The sequence below is a fragment of the Fusarium musae genome, chromosome 2 (genome assembly GCF_019915245.1).
Source record: "Fusarium musae strain F31 chromosome 2, whole genome shotgun sequence".
In the NCBI taxonomy this organism is placed as follows: Eukaryota; Fungi; Ascomycota; class Sordariomycetes; order Hypocreales; family Nectriaceae; genus Fusarium; species Fusarium musae.
Window position 1 is genome coordinate 1954924 of NC_058388.1, and position 21421 is coordinate 1976344.

Genomic DNA, 21421 nt, shown 5'->3' on the forward strand with positions numbered 1-21421 from the left:
GAAGCTGTCAAGACTTGGCGAGAACCGCTTGCTCGGGTTTCCGAGATCTCGGCACGGTCCTCAATGGCGCAACGCCACCTCTTCATGCCGTAGAAGCTGGCATCTCAGCATTTATATTACACTGACGATAGTGCTTAGCGTCTTTTTACAGGTTAAAAGGCCAGCTCTTTTCTTTCCATTTTCCATTCTCAAAGCTTGGTTAATCTGGGGTTTGCTTGTCAGCAAAAATTCCCCAGTACTATTATCCCCTTGTGCTCATTCACAACGCCAAGGCACAAGCCAGGAAGGGAGAAAAAAAAAAAAAGACCTTTGTCCTAGGTATTGGAAAATACTTAGGCAATTTAATCTAAGTTTAGGAGAGTCTGTACTGAGTTTATTTTGGCATCCTCTTCTAAAGTCTTATATTTTCTTGCTCCCTGAGAAAACCTAACAGGTTTAGTTAATTACACCAGGTACAGTCAGTGAGCTTTTATATACAACTCACATGTTTGTGGGACAGATGATCCCGAAGTCGCACAAGTACGGGCGCGGAATAACACCAACACTGACACTCCCGAGACCGAGTCTGTCCGGTTTTCTCATAAACAGAAAGTTTTGGTTGAAGCGTGGGTTCAGTGTTGGTATTGATCTTACTTCGCAGGGGTACATGATCTGCAATCAGGGTGATTGATCAAACAGCAACGCGATCGGTCAAAACTCAATTCAGTAGTGGCTATGTCTTGCTACTTTGTTTGCTTTCCGTACTGTAAGGACAAACATTAAGCAGCGCAACCTCATCTTTTGCCATAGCTCTTTAATACACGCCCGATTAACAACGGTGTCCAAGTCAGCGCCAACTTGAACAACATCGCGCAACTCACCGACGGCTTACCTCGTGTTGGTCACTGTACTGTCCTGTACCTACGTTAGATCAGAGACTCGCATGTAGGCCACGTTACATTCCGGCCAGGGCCAGGCACAACCTTGTTCCTGCAGACACAACATCAGGCCGTGATGCGCAACTGACGTGTCCTCTCTCCTCTTTTGTCAGGCGACGGTGAGAAACTAAAGAACAGTCAGTAGTCGACACTCGGCGGGCTTCCAAATCACGAGGTCGTCCCAGAAATAGAGCTAGGTAGTCAGCGTTCCGCCAAACAAGGTTCAGGCCAGGGGCGGTAATTTGTTTCAAGTCTACATGTTGCTGTGGCTTCGTCACCCAATTACGCACACAACACAACCTCAACTCTTTTTTCACATGGCGGGATCAAACAATATTGGATGCACAGGTCAAAACTCTATGATTTCATGTCTATATGTCCAGGTCTAAAGTCTAAAAGTTTGTTGTCCCAAAGGGAGAACCTCATCTTTTTGTAAAGGAGCTTTTGTGCCCCGAGTCAAGTATGTACAAAGAAGTATATGTAAAAGTCTCCAGACATGGTCCAGATTCCAACGAGTGTAAGATGATGTTCATAGAATGAAGAACGAGTGCCAGCCTCAATTCTCTTGCTGATACAAGAGACATCAAGCCTGTGATGCTACGCGAGCACGGAAAGAATGACGCTGCTCCGTATTCAAGAATCTCAAAAGGGTGTGACTCAAGTACTGTTTTGACCCTGTCCTGTCTTGCCTGTGTAATCCATACATCCATCCATAAGCGCCACCTGCTCCAGCCCAAAGGTCTATGAAGAAAGGCCTCGGTTTTTGCAACACACGAGGGGTATCTTTCGAGGTATGTAAAACGAAAATCGTGTAGTGTAATGTAGAAAGGGATTCATATCATCGTCAACGCGGTGTTCAACGCCGCAGCGTGAAAGTGTAAAAGAGGGGTGGTGAAGAAGTGAAGTCAAGGGCCGTCCGGTGAGTTGGCGACATGGACAGTTTAGTTAGACTGGGCCTGGTAGGGGCTGGCGCCGTCTCCAAGAGTGGTGATGAGGTCAACCTCGTCAGTGACCTTGGTCTGGACATCATCAGGGAGCCAGTAGCAGTTGTCACAAGGGAAGGTCTCGCAGCCAGACATGGGGGTGGCAGCAGACTTGGGCCACATCTGCTTGACGTTGTGCTTGTCGTTAGGGTCCACGATAGCAGAGACATCGAAATAAGTCTTGCCGTTCCAGCCACCGAAGGTGACCTCACCAAGCATGCCGGGTTGATCAGCCTCGCCCTTCTGGACAGCATAGAAGTTGCCAATGTACTTGTCAGGGAAGTCAACAGTAACCTCCTTGGCCGAGCTAACAGTGACAGATTCGGGGCCTTCGTAACCAGGGTCAGGGGTGAAGATGATGGTCCGCTCCTTGTCGTCAAGAGTGACAAAGGTGACCGAGGCGGCGGCAGCATAGGTAGCAGAGGCGACGAGGCCGACGAGAGCAGTAGCGAACTTCATGTTGGCGGTATGATTTGGGTATTGTAAGGGGGATGGGTTTGTAGGGAGAATTCTCGATTGTCGTCAAGACAAGAGTATTGATTTGATGCAGCGTCTGATAAAGGACTGAATCAGAACTTGTGATACTCCTAAGTGATGGAGTAAGTTGGTGGTCGAGAACTAGCTCGTTCAAAGTTGATCAGGGATCGTGATAGACTGTGCTTCCAAAAGGAATGAGAAGCTTTGAGTCAAAGGAATGATCGTCCGAAGACAAGAGTGTAATCTGAAACGGAAGGACTGTGTGTGTTGATCAGAACAAACATCTGGAGAAAGGAGAGAGGAGGGCCCGTTTTATAAACAATATCTGGACACGACAGAACCCAAAGACCTGGCCGTACTATACGGAGGATGCTAGGGTTGCCGAAGTCAGATTTGTCAAGGAAAACGCTCAAGCGCCTCAGTGGAGTCAACACACAAGGAGGGTGAGGCTAGGATGTCTTGTCTTGTCTTGAGTTTGACTTGTCCCGACGGGCTTTGCAAAAGCCTTCCCGATGGTGTTGTGGGGGTAAGCTATAAGTGTGGATGTGACTTCGATGTGAACGGAACCACTTTATCGGCCAACAGTTCACAACACAAAGCTGAAATGAACTATCCGTACACTGTGCTCTACCCAGAGCAACCCAACTTGCCTATGCATCGGTAGGTCAGGCCCTGTGATACCAACAAAGTCTCTCCTACCAGCACTTCTGCAGTGATTCCATTGCGGGCACCTTTCATCTGCCCCAGCACATACATTGTATGTACGGAGTATCATACGGTCAATTGCGTGTCCCTTTGGTGGTGTGGGTGTGGGCTCATTCGGCTGCTCCTGAGTGGTCCGGGGGATGCTTGTTGAGTGCGGGCCGTTTCTATGTTTAAGCTTTCAGAACAAAGGGAGGCCAGGCCGTTGTTTCAACGCTTTCCTTTGTGGCTTTTTTCATCTTGTCTTTGGCTTGAGAAAACAACCGCTCCTGGTCGCTCATTCGTTATCTCCAAATGAAACAATTTGCGTCAATTGGGACTTCATCTCAATTGTTATTTTGTGACTTGGGGGTATTGTTTCACTGCACAGTAAGCGCGCGACAACAAAGGAAGCATCCAAAAAATAGACACATACAGTACTGTACTGTACAGCTAGAGGGGCTCCAGCCATCTAGAGGAAATCCGGTTCGAAGGACAAGCTTCTGGGCCCTCTTTCACATGGGGCTAAGACAATGCTGTCTCTACCAGTTTAGGCCAAGAGGCCGGCAGACAAGAGACAAGAGGCGTCTGTCAGCGACTCATCGTATGTAGCCGCTCCCACCCAGTTCCGCGGCTACACTACCGGTACTGTACAGTACTGTGCCCTCTAAGCCTGCAAGGGAGGGGCCAGGTCCCATAATATCGCTCTATTTTTTCTTCTAGCTGCAGCTTGGCTTGATTTGACTAGCAGCTTCTGGCCTCCCATTGGCTCGCTGTTTCCCACCGGTGCCTGGTACCTGACAGGCGTCCATGTGGTTGGACTGGGAAGGATTGTTTCGAAATCTGCTCTACGCAAAGAGGGTGTGAGGAACCTTTCTCTTTCAGGTTGTCGGATAACGGGAGCAAACGTACCGTACAGGGGTCCAACGGTTGGGCAGGGCGGCTCATTGCAACTTTGCAAGCTGACCGGTGTGCACGTCAGCAAAGTCTGCAGGACCAGAACACAATTTTCTTACAGTTGAAATTATGGACTCTGCTGGTACTCTGCCGGGAATAGTCTGGTCCCATGCAAGCACTTAGCTTCGCTTGTTGGCATCATCAATGACTTGAGACTTCGATGAAAATTCTGAGATCCTGGTACGGCTGGCTGGGCCACTGACGCCAATGTGGCTTTCCCTCAAACTTACGTGTCCATTACCGACACGTGGAGACTGAATCAATAACCGTGGCCACTGCGGCTTTTCTGAGTCTGCAAAAGCGAACAAACTTTTCGCGGTGTGGACACTAACGACTCGACATTCCTAGCCAATACACGGTTGAAGGATGCCAGGAAGTGTTGGAAAATATGAGAGAGAAAAGCACGCGAGCGCCATGATCTGTTCCCTCGTTCACTATCTTTTGGTTCTCCTGGGCCTAGTCGCAGAGTCGAGACCTTCAAAAGATCATGATTCAGTTCTTGACGATGTTCCGGTTTTGATGAATAAGAAAACCCCGGTATACATATGTTGCCACGTCGCGACGACAACAAAGCAAACCAAGAATTTTCTGACACTTTTTGCTGTGCCTGGCGATCAATTGCCCCGAGTCTGCCACGCTCTTGGCCCTGTTTATGTACAGTAACCCATAGACCGATATACTCCGTAACATCCATCTCAATGGGGATCAGGGTAGGGCTGTCGCGTCACCAATGATTAACTCCAGTTAATTCTGAAGAAGCCTGCATCCTTGCCATTTGCGATTCAGGTACGGAGTACTGGGAAAACGATTCGTCACATTCCTCGAAGGATACCGCTGGAACAATGGGGTACTTCGTCGGCACGAGATGGCAAGGTGGGAGTCGACCCGATGATAGTTGACGTCCCAATGCCCCTAATGCTTGCTGGAGCCTGAGTATTCGCGAGGATGATTTGTTGATAGCTGCGCCATGATGCTAGGTTGCGTTGGCCGAGGAGACGAGCAAAATAGGATTATGGGTCAGGGTTGTGCCTGAGGCCCCTACACTAGACAAGCATGGAACTTAAACGGATTTTTATGAACGGAGTGGGAACAAAAGAAAAAATCGCTTACTTGGTGCTTTCAAAACGTCGCGGACTTTCTTCCGTCTTGGTGGTCTAGGCCGTCGCCCACAGTACGAAACTGTCATGAAAGGTTTTGCGCCGCGCGGTTTTTGGCTTCCCTCTCAAATTGTTGGCCTAGCCCGAGAAGGTTCCGTTCTGCACGTTCTGCAGCCAAGAAGCGAGTGAGTGTACCACGGTGTGCAAGTGTGTTAAGACTGCCTGTTATAGGTCCGTGGAGTTCCATTTTGAGGTCTGACGTTCACATCACCAATCTTTGTTGTTTGTCGATCCCACTGCCCTTGAGCAGGTTTGACAGCATGTGAAGGATTTTGCAAAATCAAAACGAGCTTTTGGTTACCGATCAGACACGATCGAGTGTATCTTGCCCCATGTACTTCGTCGATGAGATGTCCTCGTCTCGCCAAATTCGAACCAAATCTAGTGTCTAGTCAGCGATGTCGGCAGAGAGTTCGTCGTTGCGAGCCATCGTAGCTGCCAGACCAATTCTTGCTGTATGCAGAAGAGGCTAGGCCCATGTCACTACCACTTGATCGTTCCTTTAACAATAGTTGTCAGAAGTCCGCTCTCCTGCACACACATATACTTCTTAGTCTCGTGTGCCGGATTGTAGAAACGCAGGCGTTCTTCCAGTGAGCGGTGAATCGTCTTCAAAAAGCGGTTCAAAACTTCAACTCCGTCAAAAACTTCGATCAGATGCACGAACCTGCATGCACTACTTTGATTTGGCTGATGTGCGAAGTTCAGATTCTGGGACAACATTGCAGTGAGTGGAAAGATCCACAATTTCGGAGACCGGCCGGCAACCCGGTGATCCTTGAAGTGAGGCCGAAGGTGGTACTTGATCTGATCCGTTACCGAACAGCACGTCTCCACTCCGAGCTCAAGTCTGTCCGCACACATCGGCCGGCAAGTCTCCCTCTCTCGTGTTGGTTTTGAGGTCTAGAACAAGGTTTCATGGCCAAGAAAGTAGTAGAGTGTGCAAGAAATGCCTCATCTGGAGGCGCGGTGATTGTTAAGAAAGTTTAGAGACACTGGAATGTTCAAGTCCCAGGTGATGGGAAGGGCTTGTGATGATGATGTTTGGCCTCATCTCAATAGCGCCCAATGATGGTCGGGGAGATTTGTAGACTCTGGTTGAGCTCATGGGATTTTGGCAGCTCAGGGTCAAAGAGTCGCCTTCTGCGGCTTGACTTCTGCTGGGCCAGTCGAAGAGATCAAGCGTGCTTTTCCCTCACGTCCGAACTTGGCTGGAGAGGAGATGGCACATAGCCATGTGCTTTGCTGGTCAGTTTCAACGTGCCAGGAAAGTTCATTGCGCGGTCTTGTCACCTTACGCTAGGCTCTAACCACCCGCGGTGAATGGTGGGAGCATAGAGTCTTGGGACTTCAAACAGCAGAAGAATCTCTCATCTTTCCGTTCTGACACCCTTAAACTAGTTCAAATTCCGTTCGAAATCGAGCAGAGTTGCGGGCCATATCAGACGCTTGGCTTGACTTGTCAACACTCTTTGATTCAGGTAGGAGTGGCGTGCTGAGTACGAAGTGAAGAAGTTGTGACATGCCTCTTCCAGAGATTCATACTCGGTGTTCGTTGAAGTGTAATATAGAAGCTTCCCTTGATCTACATGATTATTAAGAATAAGAATTTGCGAAGAGTTCACTGTGAGGTCGTGGATATGAAGATGAAGTGCTCGTCGAGGTGGGGTGAATTGAATCTTGTGACGACTTCCGTTTGCTTCATGAACCGACACGTGACCTTGACTGATGAACTCCGTTCTACGGCTGGGGCTCCTTGAAAGTTGTTGATGGGCCATTAATAAGTTCATCTGTGTGGTAGTGTGTTTTTTGTTTTTTATTCTTGATAGCTTTATACTACTAGTTTATCCTCACCTATACGCATAGTTTGTTTTCATTTCTGTGCCTGAGTCTTATGATTAAGGAACTTTTAAACACACGACGCCATCAAGATTCCTCGAAAGAATTACCTGGGGGTACAAACTCATGAAAACAAGAAGGTTAGATGATTATTTATACAGATATACTGATGTAAATGTTAGTGCGAATGACACGTTTCCTTGACTACCTACATAGGTATCTCATCCATGGTCGTTTTACCCTATTGCTCGTAGCCTTCCCCCTAACACTAGGTATCATCACACAACATGACTTGACTATATAGAATTGAAGACGTACATGAATTGAGAAGTTCTTAACTGTTGCGTATGATACCTTCTGTGTTAGTGGCAGTTATGCTACTACGCCCATTTCCCAATACCAATTTCTTAGCTTGTAACATCAAAAGTATTGCGTTTGTGTTATCTAAAGCTCTTACTCAAACAAACACTTGAAATTCAGAAGGATATTTGAACGGACGGACTCGCCGCTCATTGCAATATTATGCAGTCGAAAGAGGCGCACACCGATGCCGAAGGTACTGACATCGCCCAATAACGAGATATGATATCATGACTTTGAATACTTCGTCGCCGCCCCAATGAGACTTGGCTCGCCCACAAAACATCTGTATAACATCTGGTGTAGGCTTGAGATATATTTGAGTTACCCTGAGTGTGATTATATCAATAACTTGTTTATATGATTCCTTATCTTGTGTAAGTGAAAGCCAAGCAAGCTCTGTGACGGAAACTGTCGAATAACTTCCATATAATTGTCCCATCCTCTACATCGAGAGCCATCTTCAGCCCTACAATCACATCGGGGTCTCCCGTCGTTCACGTATACCGGTATTCGGAAACCCCGTAGCTTCTTGATTTAGAAGGTTGCTCTGTGGTTTCCATATGCGCTCACATGTCAGTTTGTGAAGTATAAATGCTGCCTGGTTATCTTCAACAATCCAGTGTTTAACATTTCTTGACTTCCTCATATCTTCCCCAAATACCATCCTTGGCCTCTATACTCAGACACAAACTTAACGGCAGAGATGAAGATCTACAAGGCTTTCTCAGCGGTCGTGCTCATTAGGGGTATTACTGCTGGCTCTGTTCCGGTGATGTCGCCCATCCCGAAACCGCCCTTCAAAAATGAAACGGACCACAGCACGGCCGCGACTTTCGTGACCACCATCACGTCTGGCTACTCATTTTATTGCCCTGTGAGTCTGAACTAGAATATGAGCTGAGTTCAACTTGACTAAGAATATAATAGGAACCTACCACGTTTCACCATAAAAATCTCACCTACACGGCCACGGAGCCAACTTATTTGACCATCACGAGTGAGTAATGATGACTGCCTACTCGTTCCTGGATTTCCGTTGACATATGAAACAGACTGCCCCTGTACTGTCACCTACACGCAGGACACAAAGTCACCTGGGACAGTTGTCTATCCCACAGCCCCCCCCTGGCCAGCCAATGTCCCCCACGCCTCCAGCAATGTCCTCATCTGCTCCTGCGCCACCGCTGCCTCCTACCAAGGCTACAGTCCCATACTATGAGCCTTCTCTTCCACCAGCGAAGCCCAAGCCCACTGTTCCTATACCAGAAGCTCCCCCTTCTCCCCCTCCTCCTGCACCTGAGCCCTCTCTACCAGAAACTACAGTTCCAGCTGCTGGAACCCTGCCACTTCCTCCGCCCCCCGAGGTTTCGGTTCCTGCCCCAGGGTCTCCTCCTCCTTCTCCCTCTATTCCCGGGCAACCGGCTGTTCCTCCATCTCGAGCTGCCCCGCCCCCGGTCAACCCTACTGGTACTATCGAGGCTTCTGTACCTTCGGCCGCTGCTAACAAGGTGTCTGGAAGCTTTGGGGCTTTCGTGTTGGCTGGTATTGCAGCTTTGGCTATGTGATCAATCCTGGGGAAAGAAAAGTTAAACCAAACTGTATTATCGACACTAAATGAGGTGGGAGAATGCTCACGGAAGGACATGGCATCTCGGTAGATTGCAATAGGAAGATAATACGGAGATATTGGGTTGCTATCTTGCATAGAGGTCTTTGTATTACGACTAGCCAGAATAATGTTAGTTCTTGACTTGCTTTCATAATCGTCACGATCTATAGTCAGTCATATACCAATGGAGGATCTTGCTATAGCAAGGGGTTCCCGAGCTTTGGGCTTGGTTCATGAAGATTCCCGCGATTATCATTCAATAAGGCAAGTTCGAGTACTGAAATGTGCATTGCTTGGGACCTTGCCGGACCCTAAGCGATGAAAATATTTAGGTAAATTCAGCTTAAGCTTAGGGGGCTTTTTGCTGAGTTTGTTTTAAGACCCTGTATCAATGATATTTTCTTACTCCTTGAGGCTGACCTATGTAAATGTCCAGACTTCAGTGTCAATGGTGCATGCATAAACTTCAATCATCGGCCCGACCTCAACTCTCATCACGGGAGTACCATTTACGAGGACAGCTTTCAGGAGAATGATCGATGATGCAATCGGCGGTAGATCTGGAGAAGCTTTAAATAGGTACATAGTAGATCACTACTGCTAGCGTGTTCTGGAATGGCTACCCGTGGAGAATGTATTCTCTGCAATAACATCATTTACTAGCCATCTTTATTTGAACATTGCATGAGCAACGTGATGCATGTTCGCATCAACCAAAGATATCCTTGGCTGCACACTTTAGAATACACGATTAGGCATGTACTTGTCCTTGCTGATATTGCTAACTCAGCGGGTCGAGCATTCCCGTCGCTTCCATTCGAGACCGAACTTCTCTCACAAGTGCTTTTGCTTCCTCCACTTCAACACCATCCTGACACAACTCTCCCGCAAGTCGAGAGGCCGTTATGTAATCTCCAGTGCGCATTGAGAACTTTGCCAGCCACATGCGCGCTTTGCTTGTCGCCGCCGTGACCCCGGTTCCCTCATTCCCTGGGTTCTCGTTGCCCCCGGCTCCATTATCTGAGCCGGGTGGAGAGTCGTTGTGAATAGCAATGGACTCAGCCGGATCAGCTTCTGCAGCTCCACCACCATCTTCCTGGGCCACGCATAATTCCATGTATGACCTGGCTTCTTCCTCTTCACCAAGTTGGTCGTACATCATCGCAATCTGCAGAAGGATGTCGGGGTCCATATGACCCGTGGCGCTCCGGCTGCCAAGGAGATCACCGCTACCAAAACTGCTTCCCACGTCATAGTAAGCGTCAGCTAGTAAAGCTCGCTTTAAGGCTTTGATGCCATCTCGTTCTCGGCCCATCTTTTGTAGACATGAGCCTACAGCCATCCACATCTTTCCGTCCCATGGTCGTAGACCAGCAGCCTTCTTGTAGTACCATAATGAGTATGTATGCATCTCCAACATCTCGTATGTTTGACCAAGACCATACCAGGCCCGATAGTCCCGGCGGTTCACGTCAACTGCACGGCGGTACGACTCGATTGCCGCATGGGTGTTTTTAAGTTCAACATATTCGTGACCCATTAGCGTCCATGCTGACAAGCATGACCGGTCCAGCGTTAACGCACGACGGAAATATTGGACAGCCTTCTCATGCATCGATAGTAAAGAGTAATAATTTCCAATCACCACGCAAGACTCGGGCCTGAATTTGTCCACGCTGGAACATAGGTGTGCCAGGAAAGCCAGTTTTGGACGAAGATTGAGAACGTAGAGAATGTTAGAATAATGGTCGAGAGAATCTAGCCGATGTGGATGGAGTGCCAGCAGTCGAGTAAAGTGCTGTTCAGCAGCCATCAAGTCCTTGGCGTGATATGCTAGGAGTGCATTGCATGTGAGAAGGAAAGAGGATGTTGGGAATATCGAGAGAAGTTGTTCAAGAGAATTGGCCAGACCGGGCCCTTGTTGGTAGAGTTCTAGAGAGGTGTGCAGGTGGAACATGTAAGAGACAATATTCTGAGGACAATGTCTGGATATCCGATTCAACTTGGAAGGTGTTAGCGATTGAAAAGAAGCGATGACACTACATGGGAGACTCACATCTTCAACTCGAGATATTAACGACGTCATTTCCAACCAGCAGCCCCAATTCATGGTGTACTTGTGCACGCTTCGAATAAAATATTCCAGTGCCTTGTCATCGTTCTTCTCTTTGGCTAGCACCATGCCATACCTGTAAGTTGTGATTAGTCGATCAACACTAAATCAACAAGAATAGCACCCACAAATATTCGAGCCATCCCTGGCTTCCCAATACCTCATCGTCTTCCGTTGTCCTCTCCTCGAACCAAGTTGCTAAGAATCGACCGATTACAAGTAATTGCTTATTGGCCACTGTACCAAGATCCTGAGGGCCCATAACCATCTCGGAGTCTTCGTTCCTGCGCTTCTCCCCGGACATGAACTTGGCGTATAGTGCTAAGAACAGGCTCTTCTGACTGAGCTTTGGTAGTGGCATCACAGATGAAGCGCTGGACGCCTTCCCCTTCCCCTTTACAGCGGTGGTGGATGCTGAAGTGTTGTCTACACGCGAGGCAAGAACACTTGAAAGGAGGGAGTCGGGCAGAAACACAGCAGCGCAACGATCATATTCTCGACAGTCAAAGAGAGATTTGGCTAAGAGATATTTGCTAAGCTCTTTGGCTTCCAGAATTGCTTCCTCTGGATCGCTGTTCGCAGCGAATATCGGAGAGGTGTGTCCGGGGTCTGAAGGGTTGATGTTTTCTTCGTCTTCTTCGATCTCGGGGAGCGCATTGAGCAGTTCAGCAGCCCTGACAACGTTAGTTTATGCGCCATGATTAATTACAGTTTGGTGAAACTGATCACCATTTTGACGACTGATACAAGCATCTTTCTGAACATTTGACGACGGCATCTTGCAAGGCAGCACGTAACTGGGAGATCTCGTGGACGCTGAGTGCCATCTTTTGCTGTTTTGTTCGTTGGTGGGGTAGCTATTGACAGAAGGGAGCCGGTCGCGGCACGAAGTTGGGAACGCCTGTGCTCTACCAGCGAGTATTCACTGAATTGAGATTTACTAAGGCCGCTACCTGGTGAGTAGTTATAGCAAGGTTACGGGCGTTGTTGGCGGTCCCAATGCGAAGTTGGGAGGTGTCATGAGCATGACCACGAAGCATTGACAACCCATCATGTCAACAACTTGGGTCGCGCATCATAGACAGTGCTTTCCCCAAAGGATACTGTAGATCCGCACTATGCATGATGGGTACAGCAAAGGCAACACAAAAGAATATCGCCAGGTATGGATCAGAACCGTTGAACTTGTTACACACAATTTAAATTTTGAATCCGTCAAGGGCATGGTTGTATCTTACGATGTGCGAGAATTTCTTTTGGACGTGGACCATGGAACCAATATTGCAGCCACCTCCCTTCCATCCACTTACACTCATTTTAAACGTTGGATGCTGTACGACAGCAGCGCCAGTAGAAAGTAAGATCAGTCAATACTCCGAAATCTCGGTGCAACCACTCGAGTTTTTTTTATCAAGGCATTGTATGAATACAGAGTTTTATTCATATCTGTGTGGAATTGTTTGCTAGCTTAACCGATTGAGATATATTAGAAGACATGGGTGAAGTTGAAGGATAAAAACCAGGCTTTATCCCCGTTAATATGACCAGATTCTCCTTACTTATATCAATCGAGTCTATAAAGACGATGAATACTTCATTTACCATATGAACATCTTGCTTCGCATCTTTCGGACCTTTGACAACCTTCCCTGAGAATTGCTCAAACTTGAGATCAATCTTCTAGGGTCACTCGGAGGAGTACAATGAATATCAACAGAGCTATTCGGATATTCCCTTGCATCTTGTGTTGGACACCAGAAGTCAAGTGCCCCAACTATGTGTTCCTCAAGAAAAGCATATGCATTGACTGCGAGGTAAGGACAATCCATCCATGGGCACTCACCCCACAGTGCCGCTACAAGAGTTTCACGTTCTAATTGACTCTCAAGAGAATGGGTAGGCAGTTTGGAGACAATGAGGTGAAGGCATCAGATCTCCACATCGAGTTTGCGCAATACTTACTCGACAAATATCGTGAGATGGATGGCATCACGTACGAACGGGTCAACAAGTACATCGAAAAGGCAAAGAAAAGGTACAACGTGGACAATCTTCTTACTGCTGCACTTGACTACATTTTTCGTAATTTCGGTGAAGTCTACCACGCGGTTTGCGACGCACTTGAGGCGGCGCGGGATAGGGGACCTATGCATTGGACGCACAATAATTTGACGGAACGACTTGAGAGACTGAGGGAAGAAAAGTTGGACAAGAACTGGGAGCCAAGGATGAAATAAACATGTAGGCTGTTGTACCCGAGCTTAGTGTGGCATGATGAGTTGAAGAGGCATCCGGGGCTTAGGAGGAGGTGAATACTGTGTATATGCTGTTGAGGATGCCGGCTCAAGCTTATGGGAGTGCTAAATCTGTAATAAATGTTCTAAAGCAGTCTATAAGACGACTCCCGCACCGTTATGCTTCAAACATAGGTTCCAGTGAGCAACGTTTGAACTGTCAACTCTATTCCGGGACTCAACCACCCATCTCCTCTGAGTAGGCTTCGGCAGCCAGACCTGGCAGCGCCTTGATAATCGAGTCGGCGTCGAATAGTTCACAGCTTACTGCTGCTCACACTTTGCCCTTCAAAGAGAGTGCAGGGCCATTGCGGTGTTTCCGCACATCTTCGCCTTCGTCAAAAGCCACAGATCCAGCACTTGACTCTCTTTCCACAGGTGCATTAGCTAGCTTTTCCAGTCAACGGACATGCATCACAGCATTCGAACGGCTTCGCATATCAGCGAAGTCTCACACAATGAGTGTCCGACACAACCTCGCACAATCCTCTGCAGCACGTGCGAACCGAATCATTACCGTGTCGAGCTTCGTCACCGAGCGAAATATAGTATAAGAGCGAGTGCACACGGCATTTATTCGACAAGTGAACTGAATTTCTAGCTGAGCAAACATCAAGAGGACAGTGAACTCGTTAACAATACCGACGTATCAAATATTCCGGTTGAGACACGAAAGAAGAAGGCTTCACAAACCAAGATGCATTGGCCTTGCAGCCATCGTTGGGGTAGTAGGAAGTGTAACAACTATGTCAATTCCGTGGGAGCGAGGTGCCAGGACTGCCAGGTATGTACATGTGCAGATTGCTCTATCCGATGCATGCCAGCAGCCGTCATCGATGAGACGTTATTGATAATCTACGCCAATCCAGAAGTGTAGAGAATTGGACAGTACGCCGACGCATACTCGACTCGCGCATATGTACGATGTGGAAAACTTTGTCCGAGGGTTTCGCAACGCAGAGCTCAACACAGCTTGCATCGTGGTGATGATGAGGGATGGTGCATCAGAGAGAGCGCTGCTGGATGCATTGGCCGTGATTCAAGAGAATGATACGGAGTGGTATGATCGGATCAAGCATGTTGTGCCACAAGGGATCAGTCAATACAAAGAAGAAGCCAGCCGTCAGGCTTGATCTAGGCACCTATGGAATTGCATGGCGTTAAGAGTTCAAGGATTTAGATAATACTTCGAATGTAGGACCCATGGACATTGTTTGTAGGAAGGATATAGTAGTTTCAGAAGCAGATACCTCCCGTCTGGTCAAAAACTCTGACCCTCCAATAACAACAGCATCCAACTTCAGACAACCAATAACTTCGTACTAGTCTGTCGTTTCTTGCCTAGCTACCTTATTGGATTTCTGCCAGATACGGTACTATCAATAACCTCAACGGATCCTTTGCCATTGAGGTTTCTTGGGGTTTCACGGTTGAGCCATCCTTTTAAGATTAGATACATATATCAGCCTCGGTAGTTGCACGCCATATTGTAAATCTTCCAAGGTTGAGCTCTATGTTTGCTTCCTTCGTCAACCACCGACCTAAGGTATCTTCCATCTAAGATTGGTAGTAGCCCAGTAAGGTAAAATCTAAGGTACCTTAATCAAGCTGCTCTCACCGCCCAGCAACCCCACCTACCTAAGGTACCTTAGTACTGGTCTAGCTGGTCTAGTCAGTGCCCCACCCCTTCACTGGTCCCTGTGAACCGGTGTCTTTCTTTGTTTGGCTTCACCGAGCAAATCAAAGCGTCCACAGTCCTCCTGCTCCAATTCGCAAATAAGGGAAGAGGGGCACTGAGCAACCCCCCCCCCTAAAAAAGACCCCGCTAGTCTATTGAGATTAATAGATAGCTGCCCGGTAATTATCGTACATGTTCCGGAGATCAGTTTGTCATTCTCACTTCTGAGTTTCATTTTTCTTCTTCGTCTCCTTTCCAAAGAAGGACTCTCCAAGTTACTTTTCCTTTCAAGCGCGCACACGTAGTTCACTTGACACAATTCAGCAAAGATGGCTCAACAAACCACCCTTGAGGAGTTCAACTCCGTTTACCCCAAGCTTGAGGAGGCTCTTCTCGACCATGCCCGCTCCTACAAGCTGCCTCAAGAGCAGCTCGACTGGTACAAAAGAGTAAGGATAAAATGAAAGCTGTTCATCAGTATCGATCGAGTTCTAAGTTGGACTGACACATTGCTTCATAGTCTCTCGAAGTCAACCCTCTCGGTGGAAAATGCAACCGCGGCATGTCCGTCCCCGACTCGGTCTCCCTCCTCCTCGAGAAGCCTCTTACCGAAGAGCAGTACTTCCAAGCTGCTACGCTTGGCTGGATGACAGAGCTCCTTCAGGCCTTCTTTCTCGTCTCCGACGACATCATGGATTCGAGCATTACCCGCCGTGGCCAGCCCTGTTGGTATCGTCAGGAGGGTGTTGGCATGATAGCTATCAACGACGCTTTCATGCTGGAATCCGCCATTTACACACTTCTCAAGAAGTACTTCCGCTCTCACCCCGCCTACGTCGATCTTATCGAGCTTTTCCACGAGACCACCTTTCAGACCGAGCTCGGCCAGCTGTGCGACCTCCTCACCGCTCCTGAAGACAATGTCAACCTCGACAACTTCTCTCTTGAGAAGTATAGTTTCATCGTCATTTATAAGACCGCCTATTACTCATTCTACCTTCCCGTCGCCCTCGCCCTTCACCAGCTCAACCTCGCCACTCCCAGCAATCTCAAGCAAGCTGAGGATATCCTCATTCCTCTCGGGGAGTACTTCCAAATTCAAGATGATTATCTTGACAACTTTGGCAAGCCTGAGCATATAGGCAAGATCGGCACTGACATCAAAGATAACAAGTGCTCTTGGCTCGTCAACCAGGCCCTAGCCGTAGCAACCCCTGAGCAGCGAAAGATTCTTGAGGAAAACTATGGCCGTAAGGACGATGACAAGGAGAAGGTCGTCAAAAAGCTTTACGATGACCTCAATCTCGAGCAGCGTTATCTTGACTATGAGGAAAAGGTTGTCGGCCAGATTCGTGAGCGCATTGCTAACATCGATGAGAACGATGGTCTCAAGAAAACTGTTTTCGAGGCCTTCCTTGCCAAGATCTACAAGCGCAGCAAGTAAATTAAAAGCTCTGAATTGAATCATATCCATACATTGGTGCAAAAGAAAGGGTACGATAGACGACCAAATTCCAAAGGTTGCTTTCAATTCGAAAGTGGCAGATGTGTCACCTCCGTATAGACCAGCGGCCCGTACGATGAACCCAGTAATCAGATTAAGAAGATATGAAGAAGAAAGCTGATATCATAAACGTATGGTGAACCCACTCTTCAAGGTAAGGATGGAACCCGCCATCTTGTACCAATATGAGCTTCTGCTCTTGGATATATAGAAGATCAAGAAACAAGGCATGCAAAACAAAAACTCCGGGAAAACGCCAAAAAAGGAACACAATGTGGCATAATCAGACATAACTCGCAAGCCCCTGCCCAAACCCGGCACTACTTTCCCTTTAGCGCTTCCACTTCTATTCACTCAAACCGGTACTATGAAATATTCTGATTCGTCAAGAAGGTCACAAAGTCATGATTGAGGGATGTTTGTTCTTTGGACATGATGGACATGACTGCATAATCCTTTGATATCATCTTTAATAACTCGTCGTTTGCGAAAGGAAGTAAGGTTCCGGCCTCTGTTTAATTCCTTGATGAGGAGCCCGTCGTCCCGGCTCGATTGATCAACGGCTCTCGCGGACGAGGATCACGGCCACGAGACTGTTCGAGCGGCGCAGTGTTCTCTCGACGTAACGATCGGATTGGCAAAGGAGGAACAGGAGGAGCATGGCTAGGCGATTGTTGAGTTCCTGCAATAGACCGACTCCGAGGACGGCTACCAACCGTCATAGACGAAGAGGTCAGAGGTCGAGACTGCCCAACAAGACCAGAGGCGCTCCGAGTTTTGAATGAATTGTTTGTCGATCCCCCGGTAGCGAGACTGATTAAGGGACCGCCGGCTGGTGCTTTTATACCATGACCCTTATTCTCGCGCCAGCGAGGCGGCTCAGGGAAGCTGTTGGTAAGATTGACTAGCGGCTGGGGCATATCTGGGACCTTCTCAGACGTGGTAGGACGCCTGTTGGAATCTCGGACAGATCGGCTACGGTAGCGTGGCTGAGAAGACTGATCTGTTCCCAAAGGAAACCATGATTTTGAATCTGCCATACTCTCATTAGGAGACGTTGGCGAGACAACACCACCGTTGAGAAGTGAAGGACCCTCTGTGAAACCGGCATTCGTTGAAGGAACACTGTTATTGACAGGCGCTCGCTCAGAAATCTTGCGCTTTTGCTCATAACCTTGACCCAGGAGCGAGGCTCCTTTTGTGAAAGCCGCGTTGGTGGGAGGGGGGCTGATGACAGGCGCCCGTTCAGCTATCTTGCGTTTCTCTTCATATACTTGACCCAAAAGCCCCGTAGAAGAGAATTGCGCCTCATCCCGAGGCGTTGGCGGTGATCTATGCTTTTGATGTATTGATTTAGACTTTGTTAAGACGTTTGGCTGTTTGCAGGTCGCGTTCCGGACGAGTCCACTTCTAAACTCAGTATCGGGATCCCCATGTTTTTGTTTGTCCTGTTCTGGATCTTTGCCGAACTCCTCCAGGGGTTTATCAAAGCGGTCCATATCAAGAAGTGGCTGGAAAGCGCCGATGGTGTATGGCGTCTCGTCAACGGAAACCTGCGTACTATGCCCTTTATATGCGGCAGAACTCTTCGATCTGGAAATGGCTTTGCGAACCGTGTCGTTTTCTAGAGGCATGGCAAGTTGTGGAGGCTTGTCCTTCTTCCCGAAGTCAACCTGCTTATTGACCAGATACCAGCTTCGCCAACGTTGCACAAGTTCAAGAAAACGCCTGGCAAGTTTTCCGTCTTCAGCGCAGAAGAAATGAACAAAATTCTCGCCATTTGGGAAAACGAACGTCTTCTGTTGGCTCTTAACAGCATAGCAAAAGCGCCGGGGGGCCTTTAGATGACGCCTGGCCTCACTCTCTCTTGGGGTATAGATGTCAAAATCTGATAAATGACACAGGACAGTACTATCTTTGTCCGAAGCCTTTGAATCAGGCTTCTTGGAAGCAAACATCTGACCGGATTCCAGCAAGGTGATCCATCGCTTGTTCCATTTGCCTGGCCTGGAAGAGTGGTACATCTGCAGCGTGAAGCCTGGGGGAGGGTTTGGTGTTCGTGGCACAGACTTCATATCGAGATCAGGATCATCGGTTTGTGAGATATCATTGGTGACAACAAGAAGAGAGTTCTGCTGGTCACGATCCCAAGAATTCATAACGTCACGAATTCTTTCGTAACGGCGAAGGCGCCGTTCGAGACCCAGTTCAACGTAGCATTCTATCAGTACGCTGGCCTTGGGATCGATATCATGGCTGGTCAGGTTGGCGGTGGAGTAGAGGATATCAACAGGAGAGGTATCAGTGTTGACAGGAAGATTGATGACTGATGATAGGCATCGCACGCACACGCGCTGCAGCGAAAAGCCATGTCAGAATCTGAATGAGCACACTCAAGGATTAGGGATACAACTTACTCTCTCACCTCCATTGCTGGCCGAAGTTGGGGCGTCAGTGCCTGGCACGATACCTTTACCACCTTGTTCTATAAAACTCATTTTTCCTGGTGATGAAGATTCGTCAGGACTGGTAGACCGGCTGAGATCAAGAGAAAAGACAGTTGGTGCCCCTGGGCTTGGCGTCCCGGCTTGGCTTGTCAGAGCATTCGATCGCCGAGTACGATAGAGAAATGAAAACTTGTCAAGAACAAGAAACCGTGGAAATTTAGGGGACGGAGTCGGCAGTGGCGCCCGGCGGCGGGCTAGGTCGCGTTTCTTCTGCTCGGCGAGGATACGATCAGTCTCAGCTTCAAGACGGGCAACTATGTTGGCTAGGCGTTCAGACTCGTCTTCCTCGCGCTCAAGGTCCTCTCGTTCGATCTTTGCAGCGCGTTCAGCAGTTTCAGTATTAATTCGCAAGGCGTGTAGATTGCGACGTTTAAATCTGGCAATATCGCTCGCAGATGGCACGGTACGAAGTATAGGTGATTCTGGAGCTGGCAGATCAAAGGCATATGTCGGTGGAAGGGGTTTGAATAAGTCTGGGCCTCGGGGACGACTGCGGCTGCGACTTCGACTGCGGCTGCGGCTGCGGTCACGACCAGTAAGATGCGCAGTGCTGCGGGAGAATTCTTGGTTCAAATTTGGTGATCGTAGAGGTAGAGGTTTCGAAGCTAAGTTCGAAAGGAATGGTGGGATGTTCGTAGTTTTAGGCTTTAGAACATATAACGGGCTTGCCAGGGGGCTACTGGGGCCGGGCGGGACAGCGGGCGACGGCGCGGTCTGAGACTCTGCTGGAGCTGAGTTTAAATTGCCTGATGCGCCAGCGAAGCTTTGTGCACACGGTGACACCAATACTGACGGAACCGGGGAGCGAATGATCGAAGGCACAGAACACAACGAATCCTGACGGTGCCTATTGGGCTCATTGTCATTATCAGCGCTGGCCGCAATTCGTGGAGAGAGGCTACCAATGACCCCTGTAACACTCTCCGCGAGACCTTTCAAGAATTCGACTCCACGATTGCCAACTGAAACCGAGACTGAGGGGGACGGCAGCGCTGGGACCACCGGCTCAATAAATTTTCGTTGGCGAGATAGAGCTAATAACGAAGTCACACTCTTGGACCGGCGTCGAATGCTTCGCGGGACTAATGTTGGTGAGTCAAGTCGTGGATAGCAATCCCCCTCCGCAAGATGAGCCCCTTCTGATGGCGGGTCGGCATAAACCTCAAATGTTTTTCGAGATTCAGCACACACACTTTTCCCACGTAAATTTCTATGTTTTGAGAAGTCCGGTATTGGTGATTTTGTATCATTGATTGGGAATTGCAAGTAGTCATGAAATTGCAATGGGGCAGTCGCGACCGCCACTGACGACGACATATTAATGGTGCTGCCGCTAACGAACTTGTTCCTGCAGTGGTGAATGCACCCTTGATTAGCACTGATGCAGCCCTATCGGACCCTTTGAGGACCTGAAGCGTCCAACAAGGTTTTCGGATCGATCCGTTGTTGCAAGAAGATTGGGCAGGCCGTCGTTTAAGATCGCCAACAGGGTTGATCTTAGGTAGGAGGGCGTTTTCGCATTAGGTATGTCTACTCCAAGGAGGCTGAGAAATGATAGGAAACGACGACCGAGAAGAAAAGCCGATGGATTTTAATAGCATCCATCAATTCGATGATTAGAAAACGATTGCTTCGTTTGTAGATAATACGCGACCGAAACTCAAAAAGCGTTCACACCAGGTGAACAATGCTGATTGCTGATATTGGAATAAGAGCTTGAGTTAAGTTGATCGTGTAAGTTTTTCAAAGAAGATGCTGTAAGGAGAGCAACCAGCGGCTACAATTTTGCAATTTGAAGTTTGAACAAGCAGTCGACGAGAATCCAAGGCGAGGGCGCCGAAGGGGGCGGGAGTCGGCATTCATAATAACAGAAGCAAGCACCACATGACTTGACGAGAAAGTGCAGACCAGCTATTTCAGACTCATCCCTAGACAAAGCTCTATTTTCGTCAATGTAACGAAAGCCCGCTCAATTTCAGCAATGGCATGTGGCCAGGTGCAGGAGGCGAGTCTCTGGTATGAGGCCAGGCTTTTAAGGGCCGAGGTGCAACTTGCTCCCTTTAGACACTCATTCCAGCAGTATTACCTAGGGCGCAAAGATACTTCCCAGAATGGGGACAGATTTACAGAGAGAAAAAATTACCGATTTCAATGAAGATAGCGCTTTTAGACATGGCGGCTTGCGATCGTGTGAACGCCAGCTCTGTTTTATCCGCCGAAAAACGTATTTTAGAGTCCTACTAGCAGCTACATAGTGCAAGGGGAGTTGCATGTCTCAATAAATTACTTAGCGACCTATGGTAGGTAAATAGTCATACCTAGGCACCTGGTTAAGGTTGATA

The 21421-nt window shown here is 48.3% G+C and overlaps 5 protein-coding genes across 5 annotated transcripts; 2 read left to right on the top strand and 3 right to left on the bottom strand.

Moving 5' to 3' along the window:
- Positions 1–1858: 1858 nt before the first annotated feature.
- Positions 1859–2359, bottom strand: J7337_002546 (uncharacterized protein; the record flags this gene model as incomplete). The annotated part of the gene is made up of 1 exon (XM_044820273.1): positions 1859–2359. One exon carries the CDS (start codon positions 2357–2359, stop codon positions 1859–1861), a length of 501 nt encoding a protein of 166 aa, XP_044684573.1.
- A 6172-nt stretch (positions 2360–8531) lies between these two features.
- J7337_002547 (uncharacterized protein) lies at positions 8532–8939 on the top strand (the record flags this gene model as incomplete). Its single annotated transcript, XM_044820274.1, has 1 exon — positions 8532–8939. One exon carries the CDS (start codon positions 8532–8534, stop codon positions 8937–8939), a length of 408 nt encoding a protein of 135 aa, XP_044684574.1.
- An 825-nt stretch (positions 8940–9764) lies between these two features.
- Positions 9765–11923, bottom strand: J7337_002548 (uncharacterized protein; the record flags this gene model as incomplete). Its single annotated transcript, XM_044820275.1, has 4 exons — positions 9765–10955; positions 11040–11172; positions 11225–11770; positions 11844–11923. The coding sequence occupies 4 exons, from the start codon at positions 11921–11923 to the stop codon at positions 9765–9767; spliced, it is 1950 nt and encodes a 649-aa protein (XP_044684575.1).
- Positions 11924–15397: 3474 nt separating this feature from the next.
- Positions 15398–16512, top strand: J7337_002549 (uncharacterized protein; the record flags this gene model as incomplete). Its single annotated transcript, XM_044820276.1, has 2 exons — positions 15398–15517; positions 15589–16512. 2 exons carry the CDS (start codon positions 15398–15400, stop codon positions 16510–16512), a joined length of 1044 nt encoding a protein of 347 aa, XP_044684576.1.
- Positions 16513–17087: 575 nt separating this feature from the next.
- Positions 17088–20396, bottom strand: J7337_002550 (uncharacterized protein; the record flags this gene model as incomplete). The annotated part of the gene is made up of 2 exons (XM_044820277.1): positions 17088–18926; positions 18990–20396. The coding sequence occupies 2 exons, from the start codon at positions 20394–20396 to the stop codon at positions 17088–17090; spliced, it is 3246 nt and encodes a 1081-aa protein (XP_044684577.1).
- Between the last annotated feature and the right edge of the window lie 1025 nt (positions 20397–21421).